Source organism: Scyliorhinus torazame, chromosome 13 (assembly GCF_047496885.1).
Source record: "Scyliorhinus torazame isolate Kashiwa2021f chromosome 13, sScyTor2.1, whole genome shotgun sequence".
Classification (NCBI taxonomy): domain Eukaryota; kingdom Metazoa; phylum Chordata; class Chondrichthyes; order Carcharhiniformes; family Scyliorhinidae; genus Scyliorhinus; species Scyliorhinus torazame.
The window spans coordinates 58,696,822-58,719,305 of NC_092719.1; the positions used below are offsets into that span (position 1 = coordinate 58,696,822).

The window sequence follows — 22,484 nt, forward strand, 5'->3', positions numbered from 1 at the left end:
TTTAAAAAGAAGAAAGACAAATCATATTTTGCATCTTTGTCTCAGTTCCAAAAGGTAAATTTAAGTTACTGGGAGAAAGAAAATACTACAAGAATATTAACGATCACAGAGTGCTCAGAGGAACGTATTTTGTGAAGGTATCTTTTGGAAACGACTGAAATAGAAAAAGATCCTGCAGATCATCATCAAAAGACAATGAACAATTCCTAATTTATTCAAATGCATGGCTACAGTATTGGAAAAGGTTCAGAAAACAATTATGAGCAAATAAATTCTGGGAGAGAACGGTGCATACAGAAATATGGAGAGGAATATTTTTCCTCATGTGCAATGTCTTATTGAGCTTCATTTGATTAGGTCCGTTTATCAAACACTTCACTCTAATTGTTATGGACTAGATATCAACAAGTCTGAGTTCGTGTCCTTCCACTCTCTGAAAGTTGTTGAAACAAAGCAGATTGTGTCACTGGTCCGGTTACTGTATATTAACAAAGCCATCACTCACCCGGTGTTGAGATGGCAGTGGATCTGGTTGTTGTTGGTGTCACTGTTGTAGTGGTCACTTCTGAAGAATAAAAAATACAATCAAATACAATTCAGTACAACATAAAAGCAAATAGTGTTCCACTGCACGATTTATTTTATTGGGTTTGCTGCAAAATGATGTTAAAATAGAGCATCCACTTGTTCTAGCTCTAACTGTTTATCAAAAAAAGCTGTTACTCACCTGGTGTGGTGCCAGGAGTGGTCCCAGTTGTAGATGGTTTCACGGATGTGGTGACTCCTTCTGAAGAAGAAGAACAATGATGAAAATCACCACCACAACGAAGGCACCATTATAAAGTGCTAGAGTTTGAACATTGGAAAAGTTACAATTGTCACTTTTGATGATAAAAAACTAAAACATCAGCATGCTATCAATGGAAAAACTTTGACAATATTTCAAAATCATTCTCATCTTTGTCTCAGTTCCAAAAGTCAATTTTAAGTTACTGGGTGAAAGAAAATAATACAAGAATATTAACGATCACAGAGTGCTCAGAGGAACGTCTTTTGTGAAGGTATCTGTTGGAAACTATTGAAATAGAAAAAGATCCTGCAGATCATCATCAAAAGACAATGAACAATTCCTAATTTATTCAAATGCATGGCGACGGCTTTGGAAAAGGTTCAGAAAACAATTATGAGCAAATAAATTCTGGGAGAGAACGGTGCATACAGAAATATGGAGAGGAATATTTTTCCTCATGTGCAGTGTCTTATTGAGCTTCATTTGATTAGGTCCGTTTATCAAACACTTCACTCTAATTGTTATGGACTAGATATCAACAAGTCTGAGTTAGTGTCCTTCCACTCTGTAGCGCACAAAGACTCACGAGAGACGAATAGAGATGAAGTCGATGAGGCTTTATTAAGCGTGACTTGTTCCCCGCAGTTCAGTAACAGACTGGCCTGCGGGGGAGAACTCCTGGTTCTTATACTCCGCCTTCAGGGCGGAGCTAGAGGTCAACAGCCAACCAGGACCCGGGATCTGTCAGCCAATGACATCACGGCTTCACAGTCCCACATGACCCCTAATGCATACTACCACATTCACCCCTTGTTAAAAATGAACCCGGCGGGGTGGTGCTTCATATGGTGGTCAGGGTTACAAGGCTGGTCCTGGGAGGAAAACTTTTGCATGTCATCACAGTATGTACAGGGTTTTTTTTTGTTTTGCACTATTTACAGTAGTCGTAAGGGGGAAAAGAAAAAAAAGTTCTCGTTAAAGTCCACAACATTGTAGTGTTACATCGATGCCACGAGTCGGTCGTGCGGTCTGGTCGTCCTTGTCGATCGCCTCGGCCCCGGTGGTGGTGCTTGTTCCCGTGTTGTCGTCTCCGGGAGCCTTACGGTTTCTGCTTCAGCTTCACGTCTGGTCGGACCTGGGAGGAGGACCGATCCTCCCGGGAAGGGGGCGGTGGCGGGGTGCGCCGGTGGCAGGGACGGGGTGATTGGTGTCGGGGGGGTGTGCGTGTTGCCGGCGGGCGCCAGATCTCGCAGGGAGACCGTGTCCTGTCGGCCGTCGGGGTACTCCACGTAAGCGTACTGCAGGTTCGCGTGAGGAGGTGAACCCTCTCGACCAACGGGTCCGACTTGTGCGCCCGCACATGTTTTCAGAGCAAGATGGGTCCTGGGACCGCCAGCCAGGTCGGCAGCGACGTTCCAGAGGAGGACTTCCTGGGAAAGACAAGGAGGCGCTCATGAGGCGTTTGGTTAGTGCTAGTACACAGTAGCGACCGGATGGAGTGGAGAGCGTCCGGGAGGACCTCCTGCCACCGTGACACTGGGAGGTCCCTGGACCGTAGGGCCAGTAGGACGGTCTTCCAGACCGTGCCGTTCTCCCTCTCCACTTGCCCGTTCCCCCGGGGGTTGTAGCTGGTCGTCCTGCTCGAGGCTATACCGTTGCTGAGCAGGAACTGGCGCAGCTCGTCACTCATGAAGGAGGACCCCCTGTCGCTGTGGACGTATGCGGGGCAACCGAACAGTGTGAATATGGTGTTAAGGGCTTTAATGACTGTCATGTCAGGGCAGAGGATGGCGAAGGGGAAACGGGAGTACTCGTCCACCACATTCAGGAAGTATGTGTTGCGGTCGGTGGAGGGGAGGGGCCCTTTGAAATCCAGACTAAGGCGTTCAAAGGGACGGGAAGCCTTGATCAGGTGCGCACCATCCGGCCTGAAAAAGTGCGGTTTGCGCTCTGCGCAGATGTGGCAGTTCCTTGTGACTGTACGGACCTCCTCCACAGAGTAGGGGAGGTTGCGGGACTTTATAAAGTGGTAGAACCGAGTGACCCCCGGGTGGCAGAGGTCCTCGTGGAGGGTTTGGAGGCGGTTAATTTGTGCGTTGGCACATGTGCCGCGGGATAGGGCATCGGACGGCTCGTTCAGCTTTCCGGGACGGTACAGGATCTCATAGTTGAAGGTGGAGAGCTCGATCCTCCACCTTAAGATCTTGTCGTTTTTAATTTTGCCCCGCTGTGCATTATCGAACATGAAGGCTACCGACCGTTGGTCCGTGAGGAGAGTGAATCTCCTGCCGGCCAGGTAATGCCTCCAATGTCGCACAGCTTCCACTATGGCTTGGGCTTCCTTTTCCACTGAGGAGTGGCGGATTTCTGAAGCGTGGAGGGTTCGGGAGAAAAAAGCCACGGGTCTGCCCGCTTGGTTAAGGGTGGCCGCTAGAGCTACATCGGAGGCGTCGCTCTCGACCTGGAAGGGGGGGGACTCGTCGATGGCGCGCATCGTGGCCTTTGCGATATCCGCTTTGATGCGGCTGAAGGCCTGGCAAGCCTCTGTCGACAGAGGGAAGGTCGTGGTCTGTATTAGGGGGCGGGCCTTGTCTGCATACTGGGGGACCCACTGGGCGTAATATGAAAAGAACCCCAGGCAGCGTTTTAGGGCTTTTGAGCAGTGAGGGAGGGGAAATTCCATGAGGGGGCGCATGCGTTCGGGGTCGGGGCCTATTATCCCATTGCGCACTACATATCCCAAGATGGCTAGCCGGTTTGTGCTAAAAACGCACTTGCCCTCGTTGTATGTGAGGTTCAAGGCTTTAGTGGTCTGGAGGAATTTTTGGAGGTTGGCGTCGTGGTCCTGCTGATCGTGGCCGCAGATGGTTACGTTGTCGAGATACGGGAACGTGGCCTGCAACCCATGTTGATCAACCATTTGGTCCATCTCTCATTGGAAGACCGAGACCCCGTTTGTGACGCCAAATGGGACCCTTAGGAAGTGGTATAATCGCCCGTCTGCCTCGAAGGCTGTGTACTTGCGGTCACTTGGGCGGATGGGGAGCTGATGGTAGGCGGACTTGAGGTCCACGGTGGAGAAGACCTTATATTGGGCAATCCGATTGACCATGTCGGATATGCAGGGGAGAGGGTACGCATCTAGTTGTGTGTACCTGTTGATGGTCTGGCTATAGTCTATGACCATCCTTTGCTTCTCCCCTGTCTTTACTACTACCACCTGTGCTCTCCAGGGACTATTGCTGGCCTGGATTATGCCTCCCTTCAGTAGCCGCTGGATTTCGGACCGAATGAATGTCCGGTCCTGGGCGCTGTACCGTCTGCTCCTAGTGGCGACGGGTTTGCACTCCGGGGTGAGGTTTGCAAACAAGGATGGGGGCTCAACCTTGAGGGTTGCGAGGCCGCAGATAGTGAGTGGGGGTATTGGGCCGCCGAATTGGAAGGTTAGGCTCTGCAGATTGCACTGGAAGTCTAATCCCAGTAATGTGGGCGCGCAGAGTTGGGGAAGGACGTAGAGCCTGTAGTTTTTAAACTCCCTCCCTTGCACCGTTAGGGTCACTATGCAGAAGCCTTTAACCTGTACGGAGTGGGATCCTGCGGCTAGGGAAATCTTTTGCGCACTGGGACGGATGGTCAACAAACAGCGTCTTACCGTGTCGGGGTGGATGAAGCTTTCTGTGCTCCCGGAGTCGACCAGGCATGGTGTCTCGTGCCCGTTTATCAGCACCGTTGTTGTCGTCGTCTGGAGCGTCCGGGGCCGTGCTTGGTCCAGCGTCATTGAGGCCAGACGTGATCGTTGTGCTTGAGCGTCTTCCTCGAACCCCATGGAGCCGTCGACACTGGGGTCCGTTGTTGCCGTCCAAGATGGCGGCGGGGGTGAACAAAATGGCCGCCCCCATGCATCGCACATGGCTGGGGGGTCACAAGATGGCGGCGGGGGTGGACAAAATGGCCGCCCCATGCGTCGCACAGGGCTGGGGGGTCCCAAGATGGCGGCGCCCCTCCTCCCCTCGTGGTGGCCGGGACCCAAAATGGCGGCGCCTGCGGGTCGCACATGGGGCGCTGGGGGGGTTGGGGAGCGTTAGAAACGCGCAGGACTGCTTCTTCTCCTGGGACAGCGGCGACCTCCCGGGACCGGCACACAGCCGCGAAATGGCCCTTTTTCCCGCAGCTCTTGCAAATCGCTGCGCGGGCCGGGCAGCGCTGCCGGGGGTGTTTCGCCTGGCCGCACAAATAGCAGCGGGCCCCCCCGGGACGACTTGGAGTCTGAACCGCGCAAGGCTGTGGGGTGGGGTTTGTCGCGACGGGGGTCCAAGGAGCCCAAGGGGCTGCCGCGCAGTCGGGGCCGTACGCGCGGACGTTTCGCGCGGCTACATCCAGGGAGGCTGCAAGGGACCGTGCCTCTGAGAGTCCCAGCGACTCTTTTTCCAAAAGTCTTTGGCGGATTTGGGGAGAGTTCATACCTGCGACAAAAGCATCGCGCATCAACATGTCCATGTGTTCAATCGCGTTTACCGGCGGGCAGCTGCAGGCCCGTCCCAAAATTAGCAGCGCGGCGTAGAATTCGTCCAGCGATTCTCCGGGACTTTGCCGTCTCATTGCGAGTTGGTAGCGTGCGTAGATTTGGTTCACTGGGCGAACATAGATGCTCTTTAGTGCTGCGAACGCCGTCTGGAAATCCTCTGCGTCCTCGATGAGAGGGAAAATTTCCGGGCTTACCCTCGAGTGTAGGACCTGTAGTTTCTGGTCTTCTGTGACCCGGCCGGGGGCCGTTCTGAGGTAGGCCTCGAAACAAGTCTGCCAGTGTTTGAAAACTGCTGCTGAGTTCACTGCGTGGGGGCTGATCCTCAGGCATTCCGGGATGATCCTGAGCTCCGTAGTCCTTTAAGCACGCTTAATAAATTGTAGCGCACAAAGACTCACGAGAGACGAATAGAGATGAAGTCGATGAGGCTTTATTAAGCGTGACTTGTTCCCCGCAGTTCAATAACAGACTGGCCTGCGGGGGAGAACTCCTGGTTCTTATACTCCGCCTTCAGGGCGGAGCTAGAGGTCAACAGCCAACCAGGACCCAGGATCTGTCAGCCAATGACATCACGGCTTCACAGTCCCACATGACCCCTAATGCATACTACCACACACTCTCTGAAAGTTGTTGAAACAAAGCAGATTGTGTCACTGGTCCGGTTACTGTATATTAAAAAAGCCATCACTCACCCGGTGTTGAGATGGCAGTGGAGTTGGTTGTTGTTGGTGTCACTGTTGTAGTGGTCACTTCTGAAGAATAAAAAATACCAATGAAATACAATTCAGTACAACAGAAAAGCAAATAGTGTTCCATTGCACAATTTATTTTATTGGGTTTGCTGCAAAATGATGTTAAAATAGAGCATCCACTTGTTCTAGCTCTAACTGTTTATCAAAAGAAGCTGTTACTCACCTGGTGTGGTGCCAGGAGCGGTCCCAGTTGTAGATGGTTTCACAGATGTGGTGACTCCTTCTGAAGAAGAAGAACAATGATGAAAAACACCACCACAACGAAGGCACCATTATAAAGTGCTAGAGTTTGAACATTGGAAAAGTTACAATTGTCACTTTTGATGATAAAAAACTAAAACATCAGCATGCTATCAATGGAAAAACTTTGACAATATTTCAAAATCATTCTCATCTTTGACTCAGTTCCAAAAGACAATTTTAAGTTACTGGGTGAAAGAAAATACTACAATAATATTAACGATCACAGAGTGCTCAGAGGAACGTCTTTTGTGAAGGTATCTGTTGGAAACTACTGAAATAGAAAATGATCCTGCAGATCATCATCAAAAGACAATGAACAATTCCAAATTCATTCAAATGCATGGCTACGGCTTTGGAAAAGGTTCAGAAAACAATTATGAGCAAATAAATTCTGGGAGAGAACGGTGCATACAGAAATATGGAGAGGAATATTTTTCCTCATGTGCAGTGTCTTATTGAGCTTCATTTGATTAGGTCCGTTTATCAAACACTTCACTCTCATTGTTATGGACTAGATATCAACAAGAATGAGTTTGTGTCCTTCCACTCTCTGAAAGTTGTTGAAACAAAGCAGATTGTGTCACTGGTCCGGTTACTGTACATTAACAAAGCCATCACTCACCCGGTGTGGAGATGGTAGTGGATCTGGTTGTTGTTGGTGTCACTGTTGTAGTGGTCACTTCTGAAGAATAAAAAATACAATCAAATACAATTCAGTACAACATAAAAGCAAATAGTGTTCCACTGCACGATTTATTTTATTGGGTTTGCTGCAAAATGATGTTAAAATAGAGCATCCACTTGTTCTAGCTCTAACTGTTTATCAAAAGAAGCTGTTACTCACCCGGTGTGGTGCCAGGAGTGGTCCCAATTGTAGATGGTTTCACGGATGTGGTGACTCCTTCTGAAGAAGAAGAACAATGATGAAAAACACCACCACAACGTAGGCGCCATTATATAGTGCGAGAGTTTGAACATTGGAAAAGTTACAATTGTCACTTTTGATGATAAAAAAACTAAACCATCATCATGCTATCAATGGAAAAACGTTGACAATATTTCAAAATCATTCTAATGCCATTCAAAAGTCTGTGACATCAGCATGAAGGACATATTGTGTTTTTTTACAAGGTGGTAAATTGTAATGAAAATGTGTGTAAGAATAAGTAGCAACTAAGAAGACAGAAGAGTGAAGAAGGGACTTAATTTACAGTTACAGCTGTTGAACCATTACAAATTTGATTCTTCTGATTAGGAATATCTCCGAGGGGTGGATTCTTCCCAACACCAGTTTTGAGCTTGTGAAAGTGCCATTAGATGCAGATTGTGAATGCTGGATTTTTCAAATTATCCCAGCCCAAAAGAATGGCGAAAATCACCACTATGTTAATCTCGAAATCTGAATAAAGATTGTAGACTTCCAGTTAGCACAAATAATTTATTCAGTGGGTTTGTTCTGTTTCCAGAGCTTAACTACATATAATACAGTCAAGAGGTACGACCAGTGAAGCTAAGGTAAACTGCCTATGCTGAGCTGTCTCTGTCTGCTGCTGCTCACTAGCCCTGTGCTTCTTAAAGAGGCGGATCCTCCCTTGGGCTGGACCCTTTATATCCGTCTCTGATGCTGCCCTCTAGTGATGCTGTGGCTGTTACATCTGTGCTGTGATCCCTGGTGTATGTTCAGATGTACAGATCACTACAACCACCACAATGTAGGCACCATTATACTGTGCTGGAATTTGACAATATAACAATCACATTGATCATGGGGTAAAAGTAATGTTCACAATACATTTTGGTAAATTTGCACCCAATTCCATTGAAAAGTAAGTGTGGCCAAGACTGAACGAATGGACCAACATTTCTTGTAATCTGCAAATGAGAATAGCTTGCCGGTGTTAACAGACTTGGTGAATATTGAAAGGTGACACTATTTACCTGTTGTCGTAGTTTTACCAGGAGTAGTAGTTATTTCCTGTGTAGTTGGTGGCACTGCTGACAAGGAAATAACAATCAAAACCAGCAAATTCCAATTCCACATCCGAAAGTATTGAGAATTTTACAACTGGGTTACATTATAGATATAAAGGAAGAAATCTCTGGGAAATTGGTGACTACAGCTACACTGTAGCTTTTATGATTTCTTCATTTGCTTAATTTTGTTCATCGGGTTTGGTTTAAACAGAAAATATAATTACCACGTTGGTACATTTCATACTTACCAGAAGTAGACGTTGTTTTGGTGGTTGTCGTGGTCACTGGTGTTACTGGCTCACAGCAAACACGAACTTGGTAATCAGAACAAATCCTTTCCTTCTCCAGAGCTGTTCTGGAGACGACACAGGTGAGCCCTTTGACTTTGTCGCAAGTCACATTGTCTTGTGAATCACTAAATGGTCTCTCAGGTTGATCAACAAATTGACACTGAATGTTTGTGATTACTTCAGAAGGGTAGTCACAGTATTTAGTATCTTTGGAATCCAATAATTCAGAATCGCCTGGGCTGACCTCAGAAGGTGTATTTTCATTTAACCAGGGTGACCAGTAGCCAAGGCATAAAACCTCTGTCAGGGAAAAGGTGAAATGTAGGAGAATATATGAGAAACTCATGAACTAGCCACAAATGGGAATTTTACATGTGAGAACAGCAAGACAATATTTGAAAAGTTACAATTATAATTTTTCATTTTCAAGAAATAAAACATGAATAACATCAGCACGATATCAAAGGAAAAACTTTGACACTATTTGGAGATCATTCTGTTGCCATTGAAAAGTCTGCGGCCTGTGACATCAGCATAAAGAACATATTGCGCTTTTTACAGGTTGGTAAATTGTAATGAAAATATGTATGAGAATAAAAAGCAACAAAGAAGTGGGCAGAAGGGACGTAAGTTACAGTTAAAGCTGTTGAAACATTAACAATTTGATTCTTCCGATTCGGAAAATCTCTGAGGGGAGCATTTTTCCCAACACCGTTTTTGAGATTGTGAACGTGCAGATTGAGAATGTTGAATTTTTCAAATAATCCCAGTGAAATGAATGGCCTGTAGCCAACAGGACATAATGAGCATTTTCTGTACCTATTAAGGCACACTTATATTTGAAAAGAGTATTTTGGACCCAGTATGAGAATCGTGATGCTAAGGACTTGGTGTACCAGGCAGTAGTGACTGACACTTTTATGGTTCGTCAACTTGGACAATTTATAGCAGCTACCTCAAGGCACTGGAGAACTACAACACGGGAAGATTTGCAAAAGCCTCTCAATATGGTGTCAAGAAAGTAGCTTCAACAGCTGCATACTCTCCCAAGCCAATATGTTCAGCTCTGAGATGACAATTACAGTTAATGAGCCCCGCTGGGTCGGTAATGGCATTTCTTGACTTGACATGTGGCTCACAAAGCAACTGCCCGACCGAGAACTCTGTTGTAGCAGGAAACCTCTAGGAGGACGGCTGAAACATTTCAGTGAATTCCTTAGACTATCCCACATGACCATAAATATCCCTGTCGATTCATGGGACTTCTTGGCCTCTGATTGACAAAAATGGGTAACATATAGATGACCTTTGTCACAGAGAGAGAATCGAGTTATCAGAAGCAGCGCACAAACTACCAAACAAGTAATCTACATGTCTCTCAAAGCAACATCTGACCTCCATGTTACAGAATGTGCAGATGGTGCATTGGACTTTTCTGCCATTTCAGAACTCCTCAAACTGGAATGGAAGCAAGTCATCCTTGAACACGAGGGAATGGCTAAACGATGAGAGGAATGATACTGAAAAAAATCCACACTTACCTGTTGTAGAGCTGGCCGTGGACACAGTTGTTATTTTTGTTACAGTTGTTGTTTCTGATGGAAAAGAAAAAATATTCAAAATCACTGCAATCTGGCTGGAAAACCAGCTCTTTAACAGAATCCCAGCTCTCGGCTATTTAATTGACAATCAGACAACAAGACTAAGAAAAGTATTGACTTGGTCTACCGACAGGCTGAATTATATTGGAGTGTAATGGATCAAATTTAAAAAGGAGAAAGACAAATCAACTTTTGCATATTTGTCTTGGTTCCAAAAGAGAATTTTAAGTTACTGGGTGAAAGAAAATAATGCAAGAATATTAACAATCACAGAGTGCTCAGAGGAACGTCTTTTGTGAAGGTATGTTTTGGAAACTACTGAAATAGAAAAAGATCCTGCTGATCATCATCAAAAGACAATGAACAATTCCTAATTCATTCAAATGCATGGCTACCGTTTTGGAAAAGGCTCAGAAAACAATGATGAGAAAGTAAGATCTATGAAAGAACGGTGCTTACAGAAATATGGAGAGGAATACTTTTCCTCATGTGCAGCGTCTTATTGAGCTTCATTTGATTTGGTCTGTTTATCAACCAGTTCACTCTTGAGTGTTATGGATTAAATATCAAAAAGTATGAGTTAGAATCCTTCCACTGTCTGAAAGTTGTTGAAACAAAACAGTTTGTGTCACAGGTTCGGTTGCTGTATATTACTCACCAGGTGTGGAGATGGTAGTGGAGCTGGTTGTTGTTGGTGTCACTGTTGTAGTGGTCACTTCTGAAGAATAAAAAAATTCATCAAATCCAATGCAGTATAACATAAAAGCAAATAGTGTTCCACTGCACGATTTATTTTATTGAGTTTGCTGCAAATTGATGTTAGAATAGATTATCCACTTGTTCTAGCTCTAACTGTTTATCAAAAGAAGCTATTACTTACCCGGTGTGGTGCCAGGAGTGGTCCCGGTTGTAGATGGTTTCACGGATGTGGTGACTCCTTCTGAAGAAGAAGAACAATAATGAAATACACCACCACAACGTAGGCATCATTATATCGTGCTAGATTTTGAACATTTGATAAGTTACAATTGTCACTTTTGATGATAAAGAACTAAAACATGAATAACTGCAGCATGCTCTCTATGGAAAAACTTTGACACTATTTCAAAATCATTCCAAATCCATTCAAAAGTCTGTGACATCAGCATGAAGAACATATTGTGTTTTTTTACAGGAGGTAAATTGTAATGAAAATATGTGTGAGAATAAGTTGCAACTAAAGAAGACAGAAGTGTGAAGAAGGGACCAAATTTACAGTTATAGCTGTTTAACCATTAAAAATTTGAATCTTCCGATTAGGAATATCTCCGAGGGGTGGATTCTTCCCAACACCAGTTTTGAGATTGTGAAAGCGCCATTAGATGCAGATTGTGAATGCTGAATTTTTCAATCAATCCCACCCAAAAGAATGGCCTGAAGGCAACAGGACATAACGAGCATTGTTTGTACCTGTTTAGATCAAGGCACACTTGTATAAGTATTTGAAAAGAGTATTTTAGGTCCAGTGTGAGAAACGTGACGCTCCGGACATGGTTTAACAGGCAGTAGTGGCTGTCTCTTTTATGCTTCATCAACTTGGACAATTTACAGCAGCCACCTCAAAGCACTGGAGAACAGTTACAATGGTTGTATTTGTAAAAGCCTCTCACTCTGGTGGCAAGAAAGTTGCTCCAACAGCAGCATCCTTTCCCAAGCCAATATGTTCAGCTCTGAGTCAACAATTAGACGTAATGAGCTCTTCTGGGTCGGTAATGGCATTTCTTGAGCTGACGCGTGGCTCACAAAACAACTGACCGACCCAGAATTCGGTTGTAGTAGGAAACCCCCAAGGGGACAGCTGAAACATTTTAGGGATTTCCTCAGACTATCCCATGTGACCTTAATATCCCTGTCGATTCATGGGACCTCTTGGCCTCTGATTGACCAAAATGAGTAACATATGGAGTACCTTTTTCACAGAGACAGATTAGAGTTTCAAGAAACAGTGCACAAAATTACAAACAAGTAATCTACGTTTCTCTCGAAGCAACAACTGGCCTTCATTTCACAGAATGTGCAGATACTGCTTTGCACTTTTCTGCAATTCCAGAATTCCTCGAACTGGAATAGAAGCAAGTCAACCTTGAACATGAGGGACTGTCTAAAATGTGAGAGGAATGATACTGAGAAAAATCCTCACTCACCAGTTGTAGAACTGGCTGTGGGCACAGTTGGTGTTATTTTTGTTCCAGTTGTTGTTTCTATAGGAGAAGAAAAATATTACAAATTATTGCTCTCTAACTGGAAATCCAGCTCTTTAACCGAATTCCAGCTTCAGGTTATTTAATTGACAATAAGACAACAAATTTATGAAACGCAATGACTAGATTTACTGATGCACTTAATTATGTTGGAATATAATGGAGCAAATTTAATTAGGAGAAAGACAAATCAACTTTTGCATATTTTTCTCGGGTCAAAAAGACAATTTTAAATTACTGGGTGAAAGAAACTAATGCAAGAATATTAACAATCACATGATGCGCAGAGGAACATCTTTTGTGGAGGTATGTTTTGGAAACTACTGAAATAGAAAAAGATCCTGCAGATCATCATCAAAAGACAATGAACAATTCCTAATTTATTCAAATGCCAGGCCTCGGTTTCGGAAAAGGTTCAGAAAACAATGGTAAGCAAGTAAATTCTGGGAGAGAACGGTGCATACAGAAATATGGAGAAGAATAATTTTACTCATATGCAGTGTGTGATTGAGCTTCATTTGATTAGGTCAGTTTATCAACCAATTACTCTAATTGTTATGGAGTAAATATCAACAAGTATGAGTTGGTGTCCTTCCACTGTCTGAAAGTTGTTGAAACAAAATATTAATACTGTATATTAAAAGATGCCATCACTCACCCGGTGTGGAGATGGTAGTAGAGCTGGTTGTTGTTGGTGTCACTGTTGTAGTGGTCACTCCTGAAGAATAAGAAACACAATCAAATCCAATGCAGTACAACATAAAAGCAAATAGTGTTCCACTGCACGATTTATTTTATTGGGTTTGATAAAAAAGTATGTTGAGATAGAACATCCACTTGTTTCCTGGCCTTGTTGCTGTTTATCAAAAGAAGCTGTTACTCACCCGGTGTGGTGCCAGGAGCGGTCCCAGTTGTAGATGGTTTCACAGATGTGGTGACACCTTCTGAAGAAGAACAATAATGAAAATCACCACAACGTAGGCACCTTGATATTGTCATTGAGTTTGACCATAAAACAATTCCATTGATCTTGGGGTAACAGTGATATTCACAAATCTAATTTATGATTCAGATTTTGGTAAATTTTCAGCCATTTCCATTGAAACGTAAGTGTCGACTATTATATTACTATTTTTGATAGTAGTATTGTATTGCTTTGAGCTACATGTCTTTCTCACTTGCTTCTTCCAGGATGATCCTTAACTCGATAGTGATTGACACTCGTAGTCTTCCAATGAGAGCAAATACTTTATTGAATAACTTTGATTAGTTAACTGTGAGCTTGTTCACTCTCCAATGCTTAATCTAGATGTTACATAAACAAAATTATAATAAGAAATACTTATGATTTGCTACACCTGTGCTGAGCTGTCTTTGTCTGCTTATTGTGGTCCCTGGCCCCTGTCCTTGTAAAGAGACTGATTCTAGCTTCAGTCTGTCTATTCATACCTGTCTCTAGTGCTGCCCTCAAGTGATTACTTGATTATTACATCTATAAATTAACCCCTTGTATATATACAGATATGCAGATCAAACGTGGTACAGTGGTTAGCACTGTTGCCTACAGCCCTGAGGACTCGGGTTCGAATCCTGGCCCTGGGTCACTGTCTGTGTGGAGTTGCACATTCTCCCCCTGTCTACGTGGGTTTTACCCCAATGATGTGCAGTGTGGATTGGCCACACTAAACGCTAAATTGGCCCTTAATTGGAAAAAATAATAATTGGGTACTCTAAATTTATATTAAAAAAAGATATGCAGATTACTACATCCACCTTTTTTTCTTTTGCATACTTTCTGTAGTGTTCGAAAGAAAATTGTACAAAACATGATGAAATGTATATTTGTACAAGTTGTGACGACATTGACAATTAAAGAAAACCATGAATTTAGTTGTTTGAATTTCTTTATTCTTTTGTTGTTGAAGTGGCTGATATTTCAATGTCTTTGTGAACGTCATAAGTGTTTTTGTGTTTAAGTAACAAATAAGTCATCATGAGGCGTTCGAATGGTCGATTCACTTTTGTTGTCTGACCTGGATTTTTTTACCTGTACTTACGGTATTGATTCTGTATATCACCTTTGTTGTCTGACCTGGACTTTTGTCTGTGCTTGCGATATCGATTCTGTATGTCATCTGCCTTGAAAACTGGTTTGCTTGCTTGTTGAAAAGCAAATATGAATTTGTGAGATTTGTTGTCATGCCATGTTATGTTTGTACTCTTCCTATTGTTTTGGACTATGCTGTTACATTGTCTTTTATGTGCAGAGTTATACCATATTGTATCGATTGTTGTTTCATTGTTGTTGTTTTTGTTGTTTCTGTTGTCCTTGTTTTTTTTGTTGTTGTTCCAGTTGTTGTTTTTGTTGTGCTTGTTGTTGCTGTTTTTGTTGTGATTCTTGTTGTTGTTCTTGTTGTTGATTTTGTTGTGCTTCTTGTTGTTATTTTTGTTGTGCTCAATGACTGTTCCTTGTGGATAATTTGAGTCATTCTCAAAGTTATTGGTATCAGTGTCCTTTGTGGTATCTGATGTTTCATTGAGCAAATCGACTTGAGGTATGTGTGAATGATCTGATGTTGCATTGATCTTGGCGACATCAGTCATTTCTGGTTTATTTGATTCCTCTTTGATTCCTTGGTGCTCCGCTCTGGAATAATTTCTGGTTGAATTGCTTCATCTTTGATCTCTTGTTTTTTTTCTCTTCTATGTAGATATATTTTATTCTGTGTACATAACTGTAAATAATCTTCATTCAAAATCTCAATAAAAAACATTTGGAAAATAAATCTTTGATCGCTTGGTGCTCATCTTCTGGAATCAAAGTCATCAAGATTTCAGTTTCTTGTAGGTTGTCAAGAGTAGATGAGGTTGATGCGGTCTCGCTGGACTCAAGAGTAGTTTGACTTTGCTTGTTGAGCGCTTCTGTACAAACAAGCTGAGATCTGTCAGTTTCGCTGTGATCGTGCACATCGTGTATGCTGATTGTGATCACTGTGTCACTATTCGTACATACAGTAGTTGGACATTCATTGTCTTCTTGTTGTTCATCAAATAAGGTAGATTGACCTCCATAGTCATCTTTTTGTTGTTCAAATGAGCTGGGTAGACTTTCATAGTCTGCTTCTGGTTGCTCAAGTAAGGTGAATAGACCTGCATAGTCTTCTTGTTGTTGATTAAATGGGCTGTGTAGATTTTCTTCTGGTTGCTGAAATAAGGTGGATAGACCTTCATAGTCTTCTTCATGCATGGTTTTCGCTCTGGAGTCTTTAATTGCTTCCATTCTGGAGTTGGTCAATGAGCTCTCTGTGGAGGCTTGTATCGCTCTCTCTGTGGAGTCTTTCATCACTCTGTGTGTGGAGTTGTGCAGCGTTCTCTCTGTGGAGTCAATGAGTGCTCTCTCAACGGAGTCGGTCAGTACTCTCTGTGTGGGGTTGTTTTCTTCTTGGCTATTAGACAGGTTGCTGTCGTCCAATGTATCGACGATCTGCCATTGCATCATGGTATTAGATTCATCTACCATGAGTAGAGTTGCATTGAGCTTTTCAACTGTGTTGCTGATGCTATGGTGATCATATCTGAATAACTCAGCCATATCTGAGTAGTATTCTTTAATAAACAAATCATGTTCTTTAGTTTTGGATTTGTTAATATGCTCTTCACTTTCAATTAACAAATCATCTTTAATTTTGGATTTGTTAATGTGTTCTTCACTTTGGATGCTGCAAACTGCTTGTTCCAGGGTGCTGCGAAAATTATTTTCAACTGCTGGTTGAAATTCAGGCAATGTTGTGCCTTTTGAGGTCAAAAACTTGAGTTTCGTACCTTTAAGAGTCTTATTTGTGATGTTCGGGCAGTTTCCCTTTCTGTGGGCGTGCGTGGTCTGAGCCTTCTGACGTCATGACGCTCGTGACATCACGCGTAATAATCGTTTGCTCATGCGCAAATCAATCTTCGGACGGTTTGCGATCCTTTTTCAAATGTGCATGCACAGATTCTTGCGCATGCGCAAATCGATCTTCAGCCAGTGCGGTTTTTCTCAACTGCGCATGTGTGGCTTCTTGCACATGGGCAAATCGGAATTTTGCCGGTTTGTGTCTTTTATTGATGTGCGCATGAGCGGAATTGTTTGAATCGGAGGTGCCGTGATGAAGAAGCTGGTTTGAATACTGAGACACCATTTTAACTTCCTCAGCCTCATGGGGGATTTTTTCGCCGTTCTTTCTTTGTGAAAATTCAAGGTGCTGATTTTTTTTTTCTTGCGATATGCACTTTTCAATCGCAATTTCCAGCGTTCAATATTTCTCTTTTAATAATGGTTGTCTGAGTCCCTCATCACATATTCCCTTTACAATTTGATCTCTAAGCATTGAGTCTCTTAAAGCAGCAAAGTTGCAGGCTTGTGCTATTGACTTTAAATCTGTGACAAAGCTGATGAATGATTCTTCATGTTTTTGCAAACTTTTGGTGAAACTGAATCTCTCAAAGATTTCATTTTTCTGCATTTTGCAATGGGTTTCAAATGTTCTAATTATTACATCAAGTTTGCTTTTGTCCTCCCTTTCAGAATAAGTTAAAGAATTGTATATTTTGAAAGCCTGCAAAGGATAAAAGCAGAGCTACTTTTCTAGCTTCAGAAGCGCTGGTCAATCGTGTGCTTCCAGAAAGATATGGAATTGCTGTTTGAATAGTTTCCAATTAGATTTATGATTACCGTTAGTTTGGAGTAGACGTGGAGCTTGAACTTGGTCCACTGAGCCGATTGTTCTTCGAGGGATCCGAATGCTGTGAAGCCTCCCAAAGCCATTCCTAGGTTTAGTAGGCTGTAGGAATCACATAGATGGGTTTACCATCAAAGCCGCCCCACTCTCCAAGCTCTTGAAAAAGAACACCCCCTGGAATTGGCTCCCACAGCACACAGACACCATCGATGATTTAAAGCACTGGGAGATCTAATAGAAACTTACAAGATAATGAATGGCTTAGATAGGGTGGATGTAGGGAAGTTGTTTCCATTAGCAGGGGGGACTAGGACCCGGGGGCACAGCCTTAGAATAAAAGGGAGTCACTTTAGAACAGAGATGAGGAGAGATTTCTTCAGCCAGAGAGTGGTGGGTCTGTGGAATTCATTGCCACAGAGGGCGGTGGAGGCTGGGACGTTGAGTGTCTTTAAGACAGAAGTTGATAAATTCTTGATTTCTCGAGGAATTAAGGGCTATGGAGAGAGAGCGGGTAAATGGAGTTGAAATCAGCCATGATTGAATGGCGGAGTGGACTCGATGGGCCAAATGGCCTTACTTCCGCTCCTATGTCTTATGGTCTTAAAGCGCTCTTTAGGAACAGCCCCTGCTTTACAAGTTCCCAATTCTGACTTGCTATATGCCATAGAAGTAGCAACCACCGACCAAACATTATCAGCAGTACTCCTACAGGAATGACATGACCGATTAGGACCAGTCGCCTATGCTTCCAGAGTTTTCAACCCTGTAGAACAGGGATTTTCTGCTTGTGAACGACACCTGCTTGCAGTCATTTGGGCAGTTCAGTATTTCGCATATATTACAGGCCTCAATCCAATCACTATTCTCACCGAGCACATCCCCACTCAGCTTTTGTTAGACGGCAGATTAAAGGACAGTTTAGCCAGCCAGGTCAGAGCAGCTCGCTGGTCAGTATTACTAAAAGGCAGGGACATCTCCATTAAACACACCAGGACCCACACATTTTTAGCCGACAATTTGCAAGGTGCAGGGATCCCACATGAGTGCCAGATCATTACAACCAAACCCCACACAGGACCCTTTATTCCCAAGTCACTACAGCCACGTGTAAGCAGCGGGAAACCAGGTTCCCAAAACTCAGGGGTCACATTTAAAATCTATGTGGATGGCTCCTCCACTGTAGAGGATGTTGTTAGGATCACTGGATGCGGGATTTATATGGAGGATTCCAAGGGACATTCACTGGAAGAGGTATCTTTAAAATTACCAGGACATTTAGGAGCCCAAGCAGCAGAGCACGCATCCATAGCCTATGTAATTGACCACCCGGACTATTTCCCAATGCCTACGGACATACACTCAGACAGCCTGTATATTTACAACAGTTTGACAGAATTCCTCCCCTATGGGAAGCTCGTAGTTTTGTGTCTGCCAACGGAAAACCCCTACCCTCCGCCCCTGTACTGGAACACATCTTTAAACAAGCAACCGGCCACACATACGGCCTCATTAAAGTAAAAAGTCACCACCGCACTTCCCCACCCGGTAATCTCAAGCCAGGCGCCTTAGCTAAAGCTGGAGCCCGCAATGGTAATTTCTGGCAACCACCCGAATACACAGATGCATGCACTCCAGGTGTCCCAAACCAATATCGAGGATTTATCCCAAGCACAGAAGGCAGACCAGTCCCTTAAACATGTTTTAAACAGCACCTACCCAGCCTCTTAAGACAAATGGAAGGACACACTCACTATGCAGGACAGCATAGTTTTAAAGGACGTAATTTATGTGGTCCCCACCCAGGACAGAAACCAGTTAACATACTCGTTCAATGACCAACACAGACATCAGGGAATAGACACTACCATTGCCCATTTAAAACCTCTGTGTTGGTGGCCTGAATTGAAAAGCGATGTCACACATTATGTAGAGAATAGCATCATTTGTGCTCAAAATAATCCCGATCGTTATGCAAAGAAGGGACAATTAAGACACACCCGACCTGTAGGGGACCCCTGGACAAATCTTCAAATCGATTACATTGGTCCCCTCCCCCCCCTGCAGAAATGATTTCAAATATGTTCTGGTCGTTATCGATACATTCACTAAATGGGTTGAAGCATTTCCCACTCGTTCCAACAAGGCAAAGGCCACCGTTAAAATTTTGACCCATCAGATATTTACGTGCTGGGGTCTTCCACGCAGCATTGAGTCAGATCAAGGTTCCCACTTCACCGACAGGGTGATGCAGAATGTAATGACAATATTTGGCAATAAACAGAAATTCCACATAGCATTCCACCCCCAGTCCAGCAGCAGAGTAGAGCGCATGAACCGCGCTTTAAAAACGACTATTAGGAAAACGGTGCAGCAGAACAACACCACTTGGGACGCAGTACTTTCCTTTGCCCTCATGTTCATCAGAAACACGGTTTCCAGTTCCACAGGTTTCACCCCCCCACACGTTCATGGCAGGGAGGCCCATGAAAGGCATTGAATATTTACTCGTGCTTGATTTGGCAAACCCCACAGTAATCGCTCTCACCTACGGAAAAGCAGTGCAACAGGTCACAGAAAACATTGAAGCGGCACAACTGGCTGTCCGACTAGGCGCTAGAAACAGGCAGAGTAAAGCCAGCTTTGACAAAAAGGTCCACCCCATAGAATACGCAGTCGGCCAGCAAGTTAAGATCTCATTGTACAACCCAAGCTCCTTCCTATCCCCTAAATTCGCAGGCTCCTATTCCATTTCTGACAAAGTAACCCCAACGGTAAGATTGGTTAGTTCCACATCAGCAACTCAACGCCTACGGAGCCCAACGTAACCGTGCCCACCACGTCGCTTTGGCAATGGGAGATGACGATGCCCGACCACTGAAGATGATGCCCCGCCCCCGATCCAACCACCCCCCTCATGACGACACCCTTCCCTTAACCCCGCCTGTACATGCAGATTTTGCACTTGAACTTAACTCGGATGATGACCTCCTGAATTTGACTAGTAACCCTGGCAACTTATTTGATCTCTCTGACTTCAGCTATCCCAGCCCCCAGAGCAACGGCTTGTTTCGATTCAGCCCCATGTTTGATTGGAGCCCCCCACCGATGTATCTGTCCTCCCCTCACAGCATTGCCTCCACTTCCAAGACCCCAGAACATGACTACCCTCCGACACACCACAACCCCAATCCTCCACTCTGGCACCATGACCCTTCTCGCAGATTGGTAAGGCATGACGGATCAGACAATTCAAAGGCCCACGAGGCAAACGCTCAGAGTAACGACACAAACCTGCAGACACAAGTATAGCAGTCAGGAGGGGAAGATGATTCAGACAATGAGCCTCTTCTGGGAAATGATTTAACGGAACAATTGATGTACGCAAATATCTGAGGTGACAAGCGGATGCCTCCTAAGAATTAAGGTGTCCAATTTCTGATGGAGCCTGCCCACCTTCTTCTCCTTCCTCTTCCTAACCTCTCTTTTTAATACATGGTTTTAACTCATATCAGACCAGCACCACATCGCACAAGAATTTATTTCTACAGTCCAAGACGCAGTCTACTGACTGATGGCAGTCAAAGACACAATTTGAGACCACAGGCACACACAACCCTTTCAGATGTGCTCCTCTCATGGAGAAAACAGCTTTCATATGAACACAAACTCTTCCTGTTCGTCAAGGTCACCCAGGTCGGGAGACACGGCACTGATCCCCGCTCTACCTGAGGACTCCAAAAACTGGTCAAGTAAATCTCGGGTAGTGGAGTAACGGCATTTCCCCCGTCGTACCTGGGGATCCCACCCATTTGGGACCCGCAGCAGCCCATACGCACCCCATGTCACCCTCAAATTCGCTGGCATGGTCTTCTACACACATCATTGCCTTGGGCAGGTCTTAATCTTCACGTCCAACCTGACTCTATCCCCTCTGTTTGGTTGTGGGATCAAGAATGTATTCCACAATGCTCCACACTCTAAACCCTTCTCTCTTCCACCTTCTCTAGGCCCCTTCGGTCACTCCCACCTGCTATTTACACGTTAGACACAACGGTTGCTGATTACTGCTGCTATACACAGAATCCCTCTGTGCCCCGGGACAAAACTTTATAAAACTGGCCGCCCTAAAATTCAGCAAGTTCAGCAAAGCCTCAACCCCCATGGTTGTGATTTAAGATGGAGACTAGTCGAAGAAAGTGTCCGCCCACTCCAAACATCGACCACACGCTGTGAGATACTTGAACACTGAATCTGCACTTTAAATTTGCATTTCTGGTCTCTCTCCAAAAGTTATTTCAAAAAGAAAAATGGGGGAGTCACACATGGTGACAATCATAAAGTGTAATTGGAATTAAGAGAGAAAGACTAAAAAATAAACACAGATGTTAACCAAAAATAATAACACGATACTATGCTTGATTCCCCAGGAATACACGGAAAAAGACACAGAACACAGACAACATATGGAATGAATTCAGGACTGCTACACTTTGCACTGATCATCGCTGGTCCAAGCGCAACAAAACTTGAACTTACTGTGGTTCACCCCGCCAAGTGCAGCGGAATGTGAGGATGGTATTTTATGGGTAAAACCCAACGGAAGCATCCTGTTTGGGTGTAATAATTAAAGGGAAATGTACAAAAGGCCCAACGGGAATACATCTGCATGCTACATTAGCACAACTGGAAAAGGGGATCGTTGGGAACTAATGACTGAAGGGTGCCCCGAAATTGGATGTTTAAAGAGAAGCTCAGGGAACACATTAGGAAGTGGACAAAATTGCCCAGGCACACTCGCTAAAGGTAACTTAGTATTGCACACAATTAGAGTAGGGCATAAGCCAGCCCCAAACACCACCAGCCCACAGACGACTGCCAGTCAGGGCACCACCCAGCAACGGTTAGAGTTCGAGAGCAAAACCCCCACCTGGTGGGAAAACTTTGCAAAATGGAACCCGCTCTCCTTCGTAGTCGAGACCCTCCTCCTGATTGCAGTAATATATATTGTCATCCTCACATTCCGAGCCCCACTTTTCGGAATTCAATAAAAAACCAAAGTATCCTAGGAATGTCAATTTATAAGCGAATGTAACAACTGCTGCTAAAATGAGCGATTTGTGTTTTCTTTCAGTTGTAAGGATAAGTAGAATGAATAAGGTGCTGCTGCTTTGAATCTTGCTTTGTAAATAAAAGTTCTTCAATGCATGAGCAAGCAGCATGACAGTAGTTTAGCTTAGAGATTAGATGGAAATGAACTTTTGATATTAATTTAATTTAAAGATAAAATAATAATTAGCAATATATTTAATTTGAGAAACTCATATGTAATACTAATGAATTAGGTAGAACTG

At 44.0% G+C, this 22,484-nt stretch overlaps 1 protein-coding gene across 1 annotated transcript in view; it reads right to left on the minus strand.

Moving 5' to 3' along the window:
- The window catches only part of LOC140387620 (uncharacterized), a 176,173-nt gene that overhangs the window by 61,154 nt on the left and 92,535 nt on the right, over positions 1 to 22,484 (minus strand). Inside the window, exons 58-71 of the mRNA XM_072470813.1 lie at positions 13,300 to 13,359; positions 13,074 to 13,133; positions 12,359 to 12,415; positions 11,056 to 11,115; positions 10,834 to 10,893; positions 10,116 to 10,169; positions 8,533 to 8,874; positions 8,249 to 8,305; positions 7,155 to 7,211; positions 6,933 to 6,992; positions 6,231 to 6,290; positions 6,008 to 6,067; positions 728 to 787; positions 506 to 565 (exon numbers count right to left, since the gene is read on the minus strand). Of these exons, the coding sequence (XP_072326914.1) occupies positions 506 to 565; positions 728 to 787; positions 6,008 to 6,067; positions 6,231 to 6,290; positions 6,933 to 6,992; positions 7,155 to 7,211; positions 8,249 to 8,305; positions 8,533 to 8,874; positions 10,116 to 10,169; positions 10,834 to 10,893; positions 11,056 to 11,115; positions 12,359 to 12,415; positions 13,074 to 13,133; positions 13,300 to 13,359 (1,107 nt within the window). The remainder of the gene's footprint in view (positions 1 to 505; positions 566 to 727; positions 788 to 6,007; positions 6,068 to 6,230; positions 6,291 to 6,932; positions 6,993 to 7,154; positions 7,212 to 8,248; positions 8,306 to 8,532; positions 8,875 to 10,115; positions 10,170 to 10,833; positions 10,894 to 11,055; positions 11,116 to 12,358; positions 12,416 to 13,073; positions 13,134 to 13,299; positions 13,360 to 22,484) is intronic.